This window comes from Hyla sarda, chromosome 7 (genome assembly GCF_029499605.1).
Source record: "Hyla sarda isolate aHylSar1 chromosome 7, aHylSar1.hap1, whole genome shotgun sequence".
NCBI classification, from domain to species: Eukaryota; Metazoa; Chordata; class Amphibia; order Anura; family Hylidae; genus Hyla; species Hyla sarda.
Genome location: NC_079195.1, coordinates 6,734,446 through 6,753,695, shown reverse-complemented (window position 1 = coordinate 6,753,695; position 19,250 = coordinate 6,734,446). Strand labels below are relative to the sequence as shown.

At 51.2% G+C, this 19,250-nt stretch overlaps 1 protein-coding gene across 1 annotated transcript in view; it reads left to right on the top strand.

Moving 5' to 3' along the window:
- Nucleotides 1–15,559, top strand: part of AXDND1 (axonemal dynein light chain domain containing 1) — a 163,623-nt gene extending 148,064 nt beyond the window's left edge. Inside the window, exon 25 of the mRNA XM_056529377.1 lies at nucleotides 14,882–15,559. Within this exon, the coding sequence (XP_056385352.1) occupies nucleotides 14,882–14,979 (98 nt within the window). The 3' untranslated portion in view covers nucleotides 14,980–15,559. The remainder of the gene's footprint in view (nucleotides 1–14,881) is intronic.
- The last annotated feature ends 3,691 nt before the right edge of the window (nucleotides 15,560–19,250 follow it).

Here is a 19,250-nt window from a genome sequence, read left to right as displayed (position 1 = left end):
GGGAGGGGGGGAAGAGGGTGACGGCCGTACACCACGAAAAATGGGGATTTGGAGGAAGATTCAGAGACTCTGAAGTTATACGAGAATTCGGCCCATGGAAGGAGATCTGCCCAGTCATCCTGGCGGGAGGAAACAAAATGTCGCAAATAATCACCCAAGACCTGGTTAATTCTTTCTACTTGTCCATTGGACTGGGGATGATATGCAGAAGAAAAATTTAATTTAATCTTGAGTTGTTTACAGAGAGCCCTCCAGAATTTAGACACGAATTGGACGCCTCTATCCGAGACGATCTGCGTAGGCAACCCGTGAAGACGAAAAATGTGTACAAAAAATTGTTTAGCCAACTGAGGCGCTGAAGGAAGACCAGGAAGAGGGATGAAATGTGCCATTTTGGAGAATCGATCAACGACCACCCAAATAACAGTGTTGCCACGGGAAGGGGGTAAATCAGTAATAAAATCCATACCAATCAGAGACCAAGGCTGTTCGGGGACAGGCAGGGGATGAAGAAGACCAGCGGGCTTCTGGCGAGGAGTCTTATCCCGGGCACAGATAGTGCAGGCTCGCACAAAGTCCACAACATCCGTCTCCAGAGTCGGCCACCAATAGAAGCGGGAGATGAGTTGCACAGATTTCTTGATGCCCACATGACCTGCGAGATGGGAGGAGTGACCCCATTTGAGGATTCCGAGGCGTTGGCGTGGAGAAACAAAGGTCTTTCCTGGAGGAGTTTGCCTGATGGAGGCTGGAGAAGTGGAGATCAGGCAGTCAGGTGGAATGATGTGTTGCGGAGAGAGTTCAACTTCTGAGGCATCCGAGGAACGAGAGAGAGCATCGGCCCTAATGTTCTTATCGGCAGGCCGAAAGTGAATCTCAAAATTAAATCGGGCAAAGAACAGAGACCACCGGGCCTGGCGAGGATTCAGCCGTTGGGCAGACTGGAGGTAGGAGAGGTTCTTGTGGTCGGTGTAAATAATAACTGGAAATCTTGATCCCTCCAGCAGATGCCTCCATTCCTCAAGTGCTAATTTGATGGCTAGAAGCTCTCGATCCCCGATGGAGTAGTTCCTCTCCGCCGGAGAGAAGGTCCTAGAAAAAAAACCACAAGTGACAGCATGCCCGGAAGAATTTTTTTGTAGAAGAACAGCTCCAGCTCCCACTGAGGAGGCATCAACCTCCAATAGAAAGGGTTTGGAAGGGTCAGGTCTGGAGAGCACGGGAGCCGAAGAAAAGGCAGACTTGAGTCGTTTAAAGGCGTCTTCCGCTTGAGGAGGCCAAGACTTGGGATCGGCATTTTTTTTGGTTAAAGCCACGATAGGAGCCACAACGGTAGAAAAATGTGGAATAAATTGCCTGTAATAATTGGCGAACCCCAAAAAGCGTTGGATAGCACGGAGTCCGGAGGGGCGTGGCCAATCTAAGACGGCAGAGAGTTTGTCTGGATCCATTTGTAGTCCCTGGCCAGAGACCAAATATCCTAGAAAAGGAAGAGATTGGCATTCAAACAGACATTTCTCAATTTTGGCATAGAGTTGATTGTCACGAAGTCTCTGAAGAACCATACGGACATGCTGGCGGTGTTCTTCTAGATTGGCAGAAAAAATTAGGATATCGTCCAGATATACAACAACACAGGAGTATAACAGATCACGAAAAATTTCATTAACAAAGTCTTGGAAGACAGCAGGGGCGTTGCACAGGCCAAAGGGCATGACCAGATACTCAAAGTGTCCATCTCTGGTGTTAAATGCCGTTTTCCACTCATCCCCCTCTCTGATGCGGATGAGGTTATAGGCACCTCTTAAGTCCAGTTTAGTAAAGATGTGGGCACCTTGGAGGCGATCAAAGAGTTCAGAGATGAGGGGTAGGGGGTAGCGGTTCTTAACCGTGATTTTATTAAGACCGCGGTAGTCAATGCAAGGACGTAGGGAGCCATCTTTTTTGGACACAAAGAAAAATCCGGCTCCGGCAGGAGAGGAGGATTTACGGATAAAGCCCTTTTTTAAATTTTCCTGGACGTATTCAGACATGGCAAGAGTCTCTGGGGCAGAGAGAGGATAAATTCTGCCCCGGGGTGGAGTAGTGCCCGGGAGGAGGTCGATAGGACAATCATAAGGCCTGTGAGGAGGTAGAGTCTCAGCTTGTTTTTTGCAGAAAACATCCGCGAAGTCCATATAGGCCTTAGGGAGACCGGTTACTGGAGGAACCACAGAGTCACGGCAAGGGTTACTGGGAACCGGTTTTAGACAGTCCTTGGAACAAGAGGGCCCCCAACTCTTGATCTCCCCAGTGGAAACGTATGGTACAGTCCAATCTTTCATTGTTTACACAATTGATGTAAAGGGGTCTGGCGAGACTGGTCACTGGGATGTTGAACCTGTTGACGAGAGAGGCCAAAATAAAATTTCCTGCAGATCCAGAGTCCAAGAAGGCCACAGTAGAGAAGGAGAAGGCAGAGGCAGACATCCGCACAGGCACAGTAAGACGTGGAGAAGCAGAGTAGACATCAAGGACTGTCTCACCTTTGTGCGGAGTCAGCGTACGTCTTTCCAGGCGGGGAGGACGGATAGGACAATCCCTCAGGAAGTGTTCGGTACTAGCACAGTACAGGCAGAGGTTCTCCATGCGGCGTCGTGTCCTCTCTTGAGGTGTCAGGCGAGACCGGTCGACCTGCATAGCCTCCACGGCGGGAGGCACAGGAACGGATTGCAGGGGACCAGAGGAGAGAGGAGCCGAGGAGAAGAAACGCCTCGTGCGAACAGAGTCCATATCTTGGCGGAGCTCCTGACGCCTTTCGGAAAAACGCATGTCAATGCGAGTGGCTAGGTGAATGAGTTCATGTAGATTAGCAGGAATTTCTCGTGCGGCCAGAACATCTTTAATGTTGCTGGATAGGCCTTTTTTAAAGGTCGCGCAGAGGGCCTCATTATTCCAGGATAATTCTGAAGCAAGAGTACGGAATTGTACGGCATACTCGCCAACGGAAGAATTACCCTGGACCAGGTTCAACAGGGCAGTCTCAGCAGAAGAGGCTCGGGCAGGTTCCTCAAAGACACTTCGGATTTCCGAGAAGAAGGAGTGTACAGAGGCAGTGACGGGGTCATTGCGGTCCCAGAGCGGTGTGGCCCAAGACAGGGCTTTTCCAGACAGAAGGCTGATTACGAAAGCCACCTTAGACCTTTCAGTGGGAAACTGGTCCGACATCATCTCCAGATGCAGGGAACATTGGGAAAGAAAGCCACGGCAAAACTTAGAGTCCCCATCAAATTTATCCGGCAAGGATAGGCGTAGACCAGGAGCGGCCACTCGCTGCGGAGGAGGTGCAGGAGCTGGCGGAGGAGATGACTGCTGAAGCTGTGGTAGTAACTGCTGTAGCATCACGGTCAGTTGAGACAGCTGTTGGCCTTGTTGCGCTATCTGTTGTGACTGCTGGGCGACCACCGTGGTAAGGTCAGCGACAACTGGCAGAGGAACTTCAGCGGGATCCATGGCCGGATCTACTGTCACGATGCCGGCTGGCAGGTAGTGGATCCTCTGTGCCAGAGAGGGATTGGCGTGGACCGTGCTAGTGGATCGGTTCTAAGTCACTACTGGTTTTCACCAGAGCCCGCCGCAAAGCGGGATGGTCTTGCTGCGGCGGTAGTGACCAGGTCGTATCCACTAGCAACGGCTCACCTCTCTGGCTGATGAAGATAGGCGCGGTACAAGGGAGTAGACAGAAGCAAGGTCGGACGTAGCAGAAGGTCGGGGCAGGCAGCAAGGATCGTAGTCAGGGGCAACGGCAGGAGGTCTGGAACACAGGCTAGGAACACACAAGGAAACGCTTTCACTGGCACGATGGCAACAAGATCCGGCAAGGGAGTGCAGGGGAAGTGAGGTGATATAGGGAAGTGCACAGGTGAACACACTAATTGGAATCACTGCGCCAATCAGCGGCGCAGTGGCCCTTTAAATCGCAAAGACCCGGCGCGCGCGCGCCCTAGGGAGCGGGGCCGCGCGCGCCGGGACAGGACCGAGGGAGAGCGAGTCAGGTACGGGAGCCGGGGTGCGCATCGCGAGCGGGCGCTACCCGCATCGCGAATCGCATCCCGGCTGGAAGCGGAATCGCAGCGCCCCGGGTCAGTGGATCTGACCGGAGCGCTGCAGCGGGGAGAGTGTAGCGAGCGCTCCGGGGAGGAGCGGGGACCCGGAGCGCTCGGCGTAACAATTATCTTGCCTCGCAACTGCATCAGGTTAGAGGATGGGCGAAGACGTCTCTCCTGGGTCCAACGGGCCGGTTATTTATGGCCAGGCATGGAGGGAGGGTGCCACTGCATATTCTGGAGATTGGGGCCCTGACCAGACTTCCGGATTCCTCTCCCACTACCCAGCTCCTTTGCAAGCTTTGGGGCCACGTTTTCCATGCTTGGAAAACACCAGTGTATAGTCTATAACAGCCATTGTGGTTAACCCTTTAATGACCAGTGCTGCCTTTCATCCTATATACAAAGGGGTGTCCAACCTGTGGCTCTCCAACTGTTGCAAACATAGGCGTACCCTAATAAAGCCCAGGGGGGATCCGCGTCCGCCATTGAACAGCCCGCAGGGGGCCCCCGTCACATTCCCCTGTTACAAAGATCTTTTGGGGACACAAGGATGTCCCTGTTACATTTCTGCGGCGGCCCCCGCGTTAACTTTAAAAACGCAGGGGCCGCTGGGAGGTAGTGCACGCAGGGATGTCACTGACGTCCCGTGCGTGCGCCCATAGCAATGGAGGAGCGGAGCATCGACAAGGAGAACGAGCTGGCAACACCTCATCTTCAGTGTTCCGACCACCGCTCCTCCAGTCCCGGACCTACTGCTATGGTCTATAGGCCAGACGGGAGGAGCGGTGGTCGAAACGCTGAAGTAGGAGTACATAGGTATACAGCCTCCAGCCATACATTGTATATGGCTGAAGGCTGTATGTCTGTGGGGAAACTATACTGCACCTAATGTGGGGGAACTATACTGCCAACCTAATGTGGGAAACTATACTGCACCTAATGTGGGAAACTATACTGCACCTAATGTGGGGGAATTATACTGCACCTAATGTGGGGGAACTATACTGCACCTAATGTGGGGGAATTATACTGCACCTAATGTGGGGGAACTATACTGCACCTAATGTGGGGGAACTATACTGCACCTAATGTGGGAGAACTATACTGCACCTAATGTGGGGGAACTATACTGCACCTAATGTGGGAGAACTATACTGCACCTAATGTGGGAGAACTATACTGCACCTAATGTGTGGGACTATACTGCACCTAATGTGGGCAACTATACTGCACCTAATGTGGGAGAACTATACTGCACCTAATGTGGAGAAACTATACTGCACCTAATGTGGTGGAGCTATAATGCACCTAATGTGGGGAACTATACTGCCAACCTAATGTGGAGAACCACTGCACCTTATGTGGGGGAACTATGCTGCACCTAATGTGGGGGAATTATACTGCACCTAATGTGGGGGAACTGTGCTGCACCTAATGTGGGGGAACTGTGCTGCACCTAATGTGGGGGAACTGTACTGCACCTAATGTGGGGGAACTGTACTACACCTAATGTGGGGGAACTGTACTGCACCTAATGTGGGGGAACTGTGCTGCACCTAATGTGGGGGAACTGTGCTGCACCTAATGTGGGGGAACTATACTACACCTAATGTGGGGGAACTGTACTGCACCTAATGTGGGGAGAACTGTACTGCACCTAATGTGGGGGAACTGCACTGCACCTAATGTGGGGGAACTGCACTGCACCTAATGTGGGGGAACTGTACTGCACCTAATGTGGGCGAACTGTACTGCACCTAATGTTGGGGAACTGTACTGCCAACCTAATGTGGGGGAACTGTACTGGCAACCTAATGTGGGGGAACTGTACTGCACCTAATGTGGGGAACTATACTGCACCTAATGTGGGGGAACTATACTGCACCTAATGGGGGGAACTATACTGCACCTAATGTGGGGGAACTGTGCTGCACCTAATGTGGGGGAACTGTACTACACCTAATGTGGGGGAACTGTACTGCACCTAATGTTGGGGAACTGTACTGCACCTAATGTTGGGGAACTGTACTGCACCTAATGTTGGGGAACTGTACTGCCAACATAATGTGGGGGAACTGTACTGCCAACATAATGTGGGGGAACTCTACTGGCAACCTAATGTGCAGGGACTTTTATGTTTATGTATGTGTGCATGCAAGCAAGAGTGTATTTGTGTGTGTGTGTGTGTGTGTGTGTGTGTGTGTATATATATATATATATATATATATATATCAGGAAAGCAGCACTCCAGAGGAAAAAAGGTGCACGGGTGCCTACTGTGTCAGGTCCAGGTTAGGGACCCCTCCAAGACACAAAACAAAAATAAACAGTGGCACACCAAGTGAAAAAAGAAAGGTGGTTTATTTAAAAAAAAAACGTGTTAGGCAACGTTTCAGCTGGCTCACCCACTGAAAATGGCTGGGTGAGCCAGCTGAAACGTTGCCTAACACGTTTTTTTTTTTTTAAATAAACCACCTTTCTTTTTTCACTTGGTGTGCCACTGTTTATTTTTGTTTTTTTATATATATATGCATGCGCGCAGCGTGAGTTTGTGCTTTAGGGTGCACACCCTAATGCAATAGGCTGCGCACCCCTGTGGTACTAAGCCAGGAAACTAATCGCGCAGTACTGGATGAGACCGTCTCCTCCAGGTGTAGCTGATCTTATTAAACGATTGTGGAGAAGGGGATATATCTTAAACGTAAAGTTGAAAGGAAATTTGATGGTATTTGGGGACCCTGGGTGCACCATTTTGACCCCCCGACGACTGGTTCATAAGTGCTTGCGAGCCCTTGGAATGTGGTTGCCATGGCATCTTTGGCTTAACTTTTGGGGATTTTTGTAGGTGTCTTCACTCTTTTCCTCGTCTGCCCTTTCTTTCTATCCTTCTCTGGTGGCTTTGTTGGAGACCCTGTGGGTACCGCCTGCTGTGGTTGTGAGTACGGGAGTATTTCCGTCGGGATATGAGTATATTTCAACCTCTAGCTAAATTCTAGTGCTTCTTTTTGAAGCTGCAGAAGGGAGAGACGGAAGGTTTGTTTGTAGAGTGGGTGGAGGGGGGGTTTATTGTTGGTGAAATGTTTTTGTTTGTTTAAAAATGTTTAAAATCTCATTAAAAATATCTGATTTAAAAAACAAAAACAAAAAAACAATACTCAGGCTGGTGTTTATACCAGGCTCAATTGGTACGAAGGGGCCCAAAGTGCCCAGAAAATGTCCCCCCCCCCCCCATTACACCACCAGACCTGCCTGACCTGCTTATACAAGGCAGGACGGATCCAGGCTTTATGTTGTTTGCACCAAATTGCTGAATGTCACAGCTGGAATGGAGACTCCTCAGACCAGACAATGTTCTTCCATCTTCCATTGTCCGATTCTGGTGACCTGTGTGAATTGTCGCCTCAGTTTCCTGTTCTAAGCTGACAGGACTGGACCCCGGTGTGGTCGTCCGCTGCTGTAGCCCAGAGATGATATTCTGCAGACCTTGGGTGCCCTTCTCTCATCTCGAACCAGTCTGCCTATTCTCCTCTGACACCAACAAGGTATTTTCCTCCTCACTGGATATTTTCTCTTTTTCGGACTGTTCTCTGAAAACCCTAGAGATGGTTGTGAGAAGATCCCAGTAGATAAGCAGTTTATGAAATTCATAGACCAGCCGTCTGGGATCAACACCCATGCCAGGTTCACAGTAATGTACATCCCCTTTTCTTCCCCATTCTGATGATCGGGTTCAACTGCAGCAAGTTGTTTTGACCAAATCTACATGTTTAATGCATTGAGCTGCTGCCATGTGATTGGCTGATTAGCTATTTGTGTTAAGCAATTGAACAGGTGTACCTAATAAAGTGGTCGCCCCCTATTACACTGACTGCCTCCTATTACACTGACTGCCCCCTATTACACTGACTGCCTCCTATTACACTGACTGCCCCCTATTACACTCACTGCCCCCTATTACACTGAATGCCCCCTATTACACTGACTGCCCCTATTACACTGACTGCCTCCTATTACACTGACTGCCCCCTATTACACTCACTGCCCCCTATTACACTGACTGCCCCCTATTACACTGACTGCCTCCTATTACACTGACTGCCCCCTATTACACTGACTGCCTCCTATTACACTGACTGCCTCCTATTACACTCACTGCCCCCTATTACACTGACTGCCCCCTATTACACTGACTGCCCCCTATTACACTGACTGCCCCCTATTACACTGACTGCCCCCTATTACACTGACTGCCTCCTATTACACTGACTGCCCCCTATTACACTGACTGCCCCCTATTACACTGACTGCCCCTATTACACTGACTGCCCCCTATTACACTATTACACTGACTGCCTCCTATTACATTGATTGCCCCCTATTACACTGACTGCCTCCTATTACACTGACTGCCCCCTATTACACTGACTGCCCCCTATTACACTGACTGCCTCCTATTACACTGACTGCCTCCTATTACACTTACTGCCCCCTATAACACTGACTGCCCCTTTATACACTGACTGCCTCCTATTACACTGACTGCCCCTATTACACTGACTGCCTCCTATTACACTGACTGCCCCCTATTACACTGACTGCCTCCTATTACACTGACTGCCCCTATTACACTGACTGCCCCTATTACACTGACTGTCCCCTATTACACTGACTGCCCCTATTACACTGACTGCCTTCTATAACACTGACTGCCTCCTATTACACTGACTGCCTCCTATTACACTGACTGTCCCCTATTACACTGACTGCCCCTATTACACTGACTGCCCCTATTACACTGACTGCCCCCTATTTCACTGACTGCAGCCTATTACACTGACTGCCTCCTATAACACTGACTGCTCCCTATTACACTGATTGCCCCTATTACACTGACAGCCCCTATTACACTGACTGCCTCCTATTACACTGACTGCCCCCTATTACACTGACTGCCCCCTATTACACTGACTGCCCCCTATTACACTGACTGCCCCCTATTGCACTGACTGCCCCCTATTGCACTGACTGCCCCCTATTACACTGACTGCCTCCTATTACACTGACGGCCCCCTATAACACTGACTGCCCCTTTATACACTGACTGCCTCCTATTACACTGACTGCCCCCTATTACACTGACTGCCCCCTATTACACTGACTGTCCCCTATTACACTCACTGCACCCTATTACACTGACTGCCTCCTATTACACTGACTGCCCCCTATTACACTGACTGCCCCCTATTACACTGACTGTCCCTATTACACTGACTGCCTCCTATAACACTGACTGCTCCCTATTACACTGACTGCCCCCTATTACACTGACTGCCCCCTATTACACTGACTGCCCCCTATTACACTGACTGCCCCCTATTACACTGACAGCCCCTATTACACTGACTGCCTCCTATTACACTGACTGCCCCCTATTTCACTGGCTGCAGCCTATTACACTGACTGCCTCCTATTACACTGACTGCCCCTATTACACTGACTGTCCCCTATTACACTGACTGCCTCCTATTACACTGACTGCCCCCTATAACACTGACTGCCCCTTTATACACTGACTGCCTCCTATTACACTGACTGCCTCGTATTACACTGACTGCCCCTATTACACTGACTGTCCCCTATTACACTGACTGCCTCCTATAACACTGACTGCCTCCTATTACACTGACTGCCTCCTATTACACTGACTGTCCCCTATTACACTGACTGCCCCTATTACACTGACTGCCCCTATTACACTGACTGCCCCCTATTTCACTGACTGCAGCCTATTACACTGACTGCCTCCTATAACACTGACTGCTCCCTATTACACTGACTGCCCCCTATTACACTGATTGCCCCTATTACACTGACAGCCCCTATTACACTGACTGCAGCCTATTACACTGACTGCCCCCTATAACACTGACTGCCCCCTATTACACTGACTGCCTCCTATTACACTGACTGCCCCCTATTACACTGACTGCCCCCTATTACACTGACTGCCCCCTATTACACTGACTGCCCCTTTATACACTGACTGCCTCCTATTACACTGACTGCCCCCTATTACACTGACTGCCCCCTATTACACTGACTGCCCCCTATTACACTGACTGTCCCCTATTACACTGACTGTCCCCTATTACACTCACTGCACCCTATTACACTGACTGCCTCCTATTACACTGACTGCCCCCTATTACACTGACTGCCCCCTATTACACTGACTGCCCCTATTACACTGACTGCCTCCTATAACACTGACTGCTCCCTATTACACTGACTGCCCCCTATTACACTGACTGCCCCCTATTACACTGACTGCCCCCTATTACACTGACTGCCCCCTATTACACTGACTGCCTCCTATTACACTGACTGCCCCCTATTACATTGACTGCCTCCTATTACACTCACTGCCCCCTATTACACTGACTGCCTCCTATTACACTGACTGCCCCCTATTACACTGACCGCCCCCTATTACACTGACTGCCTCCTATTACACTGACAGCCCCTATTACACTGACTGCCTACTATTACACTGACTGCCTCCTATTACACTGACTGCCTCCTATAACACTGACTGCTCCCTATTACACTGACTGCCCCCTATTACACTGACTGCCCCCTATTACACTGACTGCCCCTATTACACTGACTGCCCCCTATTACACTGACTGCCCCCTATTACACTGACTGCCCCCTATTACACTGACTGCCCCCTATTACACTGACTGCCCCTTATTACACTGACTGCCCCCTATTACACTGACTGCCTCCTATTACACTGACTGCCCCCTATTACACTGACTGCCTCTTATTACATTGATTTCCCCCTATTACATTGATTGCCCCCTATTACATTGATTGCCCCCTATTACACTGACTGCCGCCTATTACACTGACTGCCCCCTATTACACTTACTGCCCCCTATTACACTGACTGCCTCCTATTACACTGACTGCCTCCTATTACATTGATTGCCCCCTATTACATTGATTGCCCCCTATTACACTGACTGTTCCCTATTACACTGACTGCCCCTATTACACTGACTGCCCCCTATTACATTGACTGCCTCCTATTACACTCACTGCCCCCTATTACACTGACTGCCTCCTATTACACTGACTGCCCCCTATTACACTGACCGCCCCCTATTACACTGACTGCCTCCTATTACACTGACAGCCCCTATTACACTGACTGCCTACTATTACACTGACTGCCTCCTATTACACTGACTGCCTCCTATAACACTGACTGCTCCCTATTACACTGACTGCCCCCTATTACACTGACTGCCCCCTATTACACTGACTGCCCCTATTACACTGACTGCCCCCTATTACACTGACTGCCCCCTATTACACTGACTGCCCCCTATTACACTGACTGCCCCCTATTACACTGACTGCCCCCTATTACACTGACTGCCCCTTATTACACTGACTGCCCCCTATTACACTGACTGCCTCCTATTACACTGACTGCCCCCTATTACACTGACTGCCTCTTATTACATTGATTTCCCCCTATTACATTGATTGCCCCCTATTACATTGATTGCCCCCTATTACACTGACTGCCGCCTATTACACTGACTGCCCCCTATTACACTTACTGCCCCCTATTACACTGACTGCCTCCTATTACACTGACTGCCTCCTATTACATTGATTGCCCCCTATTACATTGATTGCCCCCTATTACATTGATTGCCCCCTATTACACTGACTGTTCCCTATTACACTGACTGCCCCTATTACACTGACTGCCCCTATTACACTGACTGCCTCCTATTACACTGACTGCCCCCTATTACACTGACTGCCCCCTATTACACTGACTGCCCCCTATTACACTGACTGCCCCCTATTACACTGACTGCCTCTTATTACACTGACTGCCCCCTATTACACTGACTGCCCCCTATTACACTGACTGCCTCCTATTACACTGACTGCCTCCTATTACACTGACTGCCTCCTATTACACTGACTGCCCCCTATTACACTGACTGCCCCCTATTACACTGACTGCCTCCTATTACACTGACAGCCCCTATTACACTGACTGCCTACTATTACACTGACTGCCTCCTATTACACTGACTGCCTCCTATAACACTGACTGCTCCCTATTACACTGACTGCCCCCTATTACACTGACTGCCCCCTATTACACTGACTGCCCCTATTACACTGACTGCCCCCTATTACACTGACTGCCCCCTATTACACTGACTGCCCCCTATTACACTGACTGCCCCCTATTACACTGACTGCCCCCTATTACACTGACTGCCCCTTATTACACTGACTGCCCCCTATTACACTGACTGCCTCCTATTACACTGACTGCCCCCTATTACACTGACTGCCTCTTATTACATTGATTTCCCCCTATTACATTGATTGCCCCCTATTACATTGATTGCCCCCTATTACACTGACTGCCGCCTATTACACTGATTGCCCCCTATTACACTTACTGCCCCCTATTACACTGACTGCCTCCTATTACACTGACTGCCTCCTATTACATTGATTGCCCCCTATTACATTGATTGCCCCCTATTACACTGACTGTTCCCTATTACACTGACTGCCCCTATTACACTGACTGCCCCCTATTACATTGACTGCCTCCTATTACACTCACTGCCCCCTATTACACTGACTGCCTCCTATTACACTGACTGCCCCCTATTACACTGACCGCCCCCTATTACACTGACTGCCTCCTATTACACTGACAGCCCCTATTACACTGACTGCCTACTATTACACTGACTGCCTCCTATTACACTGACTGCCTCCTATAACACTGACTGCTCCCTATTACACTGACTGCCCCCTATTACACTGACTGCCCCCTATTACACTGACTGCCCCTATTACACTGACTGCCCCCTATTACACTGACTGCCCCCTATTACACTGACTGCCCCCTATTACACTGACTGCCCCCTATTACACTGACTGCCCCCTATTACACTGACTGCCCCTTATTACACTGACTGCCCCCTATTACACTGACTGCCTCCTATTACACTGACTGCCCCCTATTACACTGACTGCCTCTTATTACATTGATTTCCCCCTATTACATTGATTGCCCCCTATTACATTGATTGCCCCCTATTACACTGACTGCCGCCTATTACACTGACTGCCCCCTATTACACTTACTGCCCCCTATTACACTGACTGCCTCCTATTACACTGACTGCCTCCTATTACATTGATTGCCCCCTATTACATTGATTGCCCCCTATTACACTGACTGTTCCCTATTACACTGACTGCCCCTATTACACTGACTGCCCCTATTACACTGACTGCCTCCTATTACACTGACTGCCCCCTATTACACTGACTGCCCCCTATTACACTGACTGCCCCCTATTACACTGACTGCCCCCTATTACACTGACTGCCTCTTATTACACTGACTGCCCCCTATTACACTGACTGCCCCCTATTACACTGACTGCCTCCTATTACACTGACTGCCTCCTATTACACTGACTGCCTCCTATTACACTGACTGCCCCCTATTACACTGACTGCCCCCTATTACACTGACTGCCTCCTATTACACTGACTGCCTCCTATTACACTGACTGCCCCCTATTATACTGACTGCCCCCTATTATACTGACTGCCTCCTATTACACTGACTGCCTCCTATTACACTGACTGCCTCCTATTACACTGACTGCCCCTATTACACTGACTGCCTCCTATTACACTGACTGCCTCCTATTATACTGACTGCCCCCTATTATACTGACTGCCTCCTATTACGCTGACTGCCCCCTATTACACTGAATGCCCCCTATTACACTGAATGCCTCCTATTACATTGATTGCCCCCTATTACACTGACTGTCCCCTATTACACTGACTGTCCCCTATTACACTGACTGTCCCCTATTACACTGACTGTCCCCTATTACAATGACTGTCCCCTATTACACTGACTGCTCCTTTATACACTGACTGCCCCTATTACACTGACTGCCCCCTATTACACTGACTGCCCCCTATTACAATGACTGCCCCCTATTAAACTGACCGCCTCTATTACACTGACTGCCTCCTATTACATTGATTGCCCCCTATTACACTGACTGCAGCCTATTACACTGACCGCCACCTATTACACTGACCGCCACCTATTACACTGACCGCCCCCTATTACACTGACCGCCCCCTATTACACTGACTGCCCCCTATTACAATGACTGCCCCCTATTACACTGATTGCCTCCTATTACATTGATTGCCCCCTATTACACTGACTGCAGCCTATTACACTGACTGCCCCCTATTACACTGACTGCCCCCTATTACACTGACTGCCCCCTATTACACTGACTGCCCCCTATTACACTGACTGCCCCCTATTACACTGATTGCCTCCTATTACATTGATTGCCCCCTATTACACTGACTGCAGCCTATTACACTGACTGCCCCCTATTACACTGACTGCCCCCTATTACACTGACCGCCCCCTATTACACTGACTGCCCCCTATTACAATGACTGCCCCCTATTACACTGATTGCCTCCTATTACATTGATTGCCCCCTATTACACTGACTGCCCCCTATTACACTGATTGCCTCCTATTACTCATGCTGACTCCTCCCCCAGTGGTTTGTCAGTGATAGTGAACACATCTGATTTTGTATAACTCCACCAATTCTAATGTTCCCGTTTTTCCCCGATTTCACGTACATATATTGTATTATATTTCTAATTCTTTTCAGAACCTTCAGCTCCTGTTGAAACTAAAAGTGACCACCTCGGCCCCCCCGCACCTCCAAAAAAAAGGCCGAAATCCACTAAATCCAAGCCGCATAAATAAGGGAGGAGCCTGAGATGTGTCCGGCGCTGAGCTCACTACAATACATTGTCCAGGACATCCCCCCTGATGATCTCATTGATGTCATTCAGGATTATTGGATCATTTACCTCTTTAATAGGATGTCCTGATGGTAAACACAGCGCCACGTGGTGGCCAACATGGGAAGCGTCTTGGATTCACCTGTAAATCTCATTGTCTGTGTATAAGATTACGCACCAATCTGTAATAATGTAAAGCACAAGGTTTATAATAAAGAACAGTAATTTTGTTACATAATTTGTACAATATATAGAAAGATACAAAGCAGCAAAACCTTATATAAAGTGGTAGGATGTGTGCTCCTCGCTGAGGACTTTATGGTCATGAACAGACATGGACAAAATTGTTAGCACCTTAGAAAAACCCACAATTCTCCTGAACTAACAAAAATAATAGAAATTTACTGACAATTACATGATGAGAATCAGAGATCACTTCAGATTTCAAAAGAATCATTCAACAAACCTCAACAACCTCCTTCTGGACTGTAGACAACCTCCTCCTGGACTGTAGACAACATCCACCTGGACTGTATATAACCTCCTCCTGGACTGTAGACAACCTCCTCCTGGACTGTAGACAACCTCCTCCTGGACTGTAGACAACTCCTCCTGGACTGTATACAGCCTCCTTCTGGACTGTAGAAAACTCCTGGACTGTAGACAACCTCCTCCTGGACTGTAGAAAACTCCTCCTGGACTGTAGACAACTCCTCCTGGACTGTATACAACCTCCTCCTGGACTGTAGAAAACTCCTCTTGGACTGTATACAACCTCCTCCTGGACTGCAGACAACTCCTTCTGGACTGTAGACAACCTCCTCCTGGACTGTAGACAACTCCTCCTGAACTGTAGATAACCTCCTCCTGGACTGTAGACAACCTCCTCCTGGTGTTTAGACAAACTACCCCCGGACTGTATACATCCTTCCTGGACTGTAGACAACCTCCCTCCAGACTGTAGACAACCTCCCCCTGGACTGTAGACAACCTCCCTGGACTGTAGACAACCTCCTCCTGGACTGTAGGCAACCTCCTCAAGGACTGTAGACAAACTCCTCCTGGACTCTAGACAACCTCCTCCTGGTGTGTAGACAACCTCCCCCCAGACTGTAGACAACCTTTCTGGACTGTAGACAACCTCCCTCCGGACTGTAGACAATCTACCCCTGGACTGTAGACAACCTCCCCACGGACTGTAGACAACCTCCCTCCAGACTGTACACAACCTCCCCCCGGACTATAGACAGCCTCCCCCCGGACTGTAGACAGCCTCCCCCCGGACTGTAGACAGCCTCCCCCCGGACTGTAGACAACCTCCCCCCGGACTGTAGACAACCTCCCCTCGTACTGTAGACAACCTCCCCCCGTACTGTAGACAACCTCCCCCCGGACTATAGACAGCCTCCCCCCGGACTGTAGACAACCTCCCCCCGGACTATAGACAGCCTCCCCCCGGACTGTAGACAACCTCCCCCCGGACTGTAGACAGCCTCCCCCCGGACTGTAGACAACCTCCCCCCGGACTATAGACAGCCTCCCCCCGGACTGTAGACAACCTCCCCCCGGACTGTAGACAACCTCCCCCCAGACTGTAGACAACCTCCTCCCGGGCTGTAGACAACCTCCTCCCGGACTGTAGACAACCTCCCCCCGGACTGTAGACAACCTCTTCCCCCGGACTGTAGACAACCTCTCCCCCCGGACTGTAGACAACCTCTCCCCGGACTGTAGACAACCTCCCCCCGGACTATAGACAGCCTCTCCCCGTACTGTAGACAGCCTCCCCCCGGACTGTAGACAACCTCTCCCCCCGGACTGTAGACAACCTTTCCCTCCGGACTGTAGACAACCTCCCCCCGGACTGTAGACAACCTCCCCCCGGACTGTAGACAACCCCCCCCGGACTGTAGACAACCTCCCCCCGGACTGTAGACAACCACTCCCCGGACTTTAGACAACCTCCTCCCGGACTGTAGACAACCTCTCCCCCCGGACTGTAGACAACCTCTCCCCCCGGACTGTAGACAACCTCTCCCCCCGGACTGTAGACAACCTCTCCCCCCGGACTGTAGACAACCTCCCCCCGGACTGTAGACAACCTCTTCCCTCGGACTGTAGACAACCTCTCCCCCCGGACTGTAGACAACCTCTCCCCCCGGACTGTAGACAACCTCTCCCCCCGGACTGTAGACAACCTCTCCCCCCGGACTGTAGACAACCTCCCCCCGGACTGTAGACAACCACCCCCCGGACTGTAGACAACCTCCTCCCGGACTGTAGACAACCTCTCCCCCCGGACTGTAGACAACCTCTCCCCCCCGGACTGTAGACAACCTCCCCCCGGACTGTAGACAACCTCCCCCCAGACTGTAGACAACCACTCCCCGGACTGTAGACAACCTCCTCCCGGACTGTAGACAACCTCCCCCCGGACTGTAGACAACCTCTTCCCCCGGACTGTAGACAACCTCTCCCCCCGGACTGTAGACAACCTCTCCCCACGGACTGTAGACAACCTCTCCCCCCGGACTGTAGACAACCTCTCCCCCCGGACTGTAGACAACCTCTCCCCCCGGACTGTAGACAACCTCCCCCCGGACTGTAGACAACCACCCCCCGGACTGTAGACAACCTCCTCCCGGACTGTAGACAACCTCTCCCCCCGGACTGTAGACAACCTCTCCCCCCCGGACTGTAGACAACCTCCCCCCGGACTGTAGACAACCTTCCCCCAGACTGTAGACAACCACTCCCCGGACTGTAGACAACCTCCTCCCGGACTGTAGACAACCTCCCCCCGGACTGTAGACAACCTCTTCCCCCGGACTGTAGACAACCTCTCCCCCCGGACTGTAGACAACCTCTCCCCACGGACTGTAGACAACCTCTCCCCCCGGACTGTAGACAACCTCCCCCCGGACTGTAGACAACCTCTCCCCCCGGACTGTAGACAACCTCCCCCCGGACTGTAGACAACCACCCCCCGGACTGTAGACAACCTCCTCCCGGACTGTAGACAACCTTTCCCCCCGGACTGTAGACAACCTCTCCCCCCCGGACTGTAGACAACCTCTCCCCCCGGACTGTAGACAACCTCTCCCCCCGGACTGTAGACAACCTCTCCTCTCGGACGGTAAACAACCTCTCCCCCTGGACTGTAGACAACCTCCCCCCAGACTGTAGACAACCTCCCCCCGGACTGTAGACAACCTCCTCCTGGACTGTAGACAACCTCCCCCTGGACTGTAGACAACCTCCTCCCGGACTGTAGACAACCTCTCCCCCCGGACTGTAGACAACCTCTCCCCCCCGGACTGTAGACAACCTCTCCCCCCGGACTGTAGACAACCTCTCCCCCCGGACTGTAGACAACCTCTCCCCCCGGACTGTAGACAACCTCTCCCCTCGGACGGTAGGCAACCTCTCTCCCTGGACTGTAGACAACCTCTCCCCGTACTGTAGACAGCCTCCCCCCGGACTGTAGACAACCTCTCCCCCCGGACTGTAGACAACCTTTCCCTCCGGACTGTAGACAACCTCCCCCCGGACTGTAGACAACCTCTCCCCTCGGACGGTAAACAACACCTCCCCCTGGACTGTAGACAACCTCCCCCCGGACTGTAGACAACCTCCCCCCGGACTGTAGACAACCTCCCCCCGGACTGTAGACAACCTCCCCCCGGACTGTAGACAACCACTCCCCGGACTTTAGACAACCTCCTCCCGGACTGTAGACAACCTCTCCCCCCGGACTGTAGACAACCTCTCCCCCCGGACTGTAGACAACCTCTTCCCCCGGACTGTAGACAACCTCTCCCCCCGGACTGTAGACAACCTCCCCCTAGACTGTAGACAACCTCTCCCCCGGACTGTAGACAACCTCTTCCCCCGGACTGTAGACAACCTCTCCCCCCGGACTGTAGACAACCTCCCCCCGGACTGTAGACAACCTCCCCATGGACTGTAGACAACCTCTCCCCCCGGACTGTAGACAACCTCTCCCCCCGGACTGTAGACAACCTCTCCCCCCCGGACTGTAGACAACCTTTTCCCCCCGGACTGCAGACAACCTCTCCCCCCGGACTGTAGACAACCTCTCCCCCCGGACTGTAGACAACCTCTCCCCCCGGACTGTAGACAACCTCTCCCCCCGGACTGTAGACAACCTCCCCCCGAACTGTAGACAACCTCCTCCTGGACTGTAGACAACCTCTCCCCGTACTGTAGACA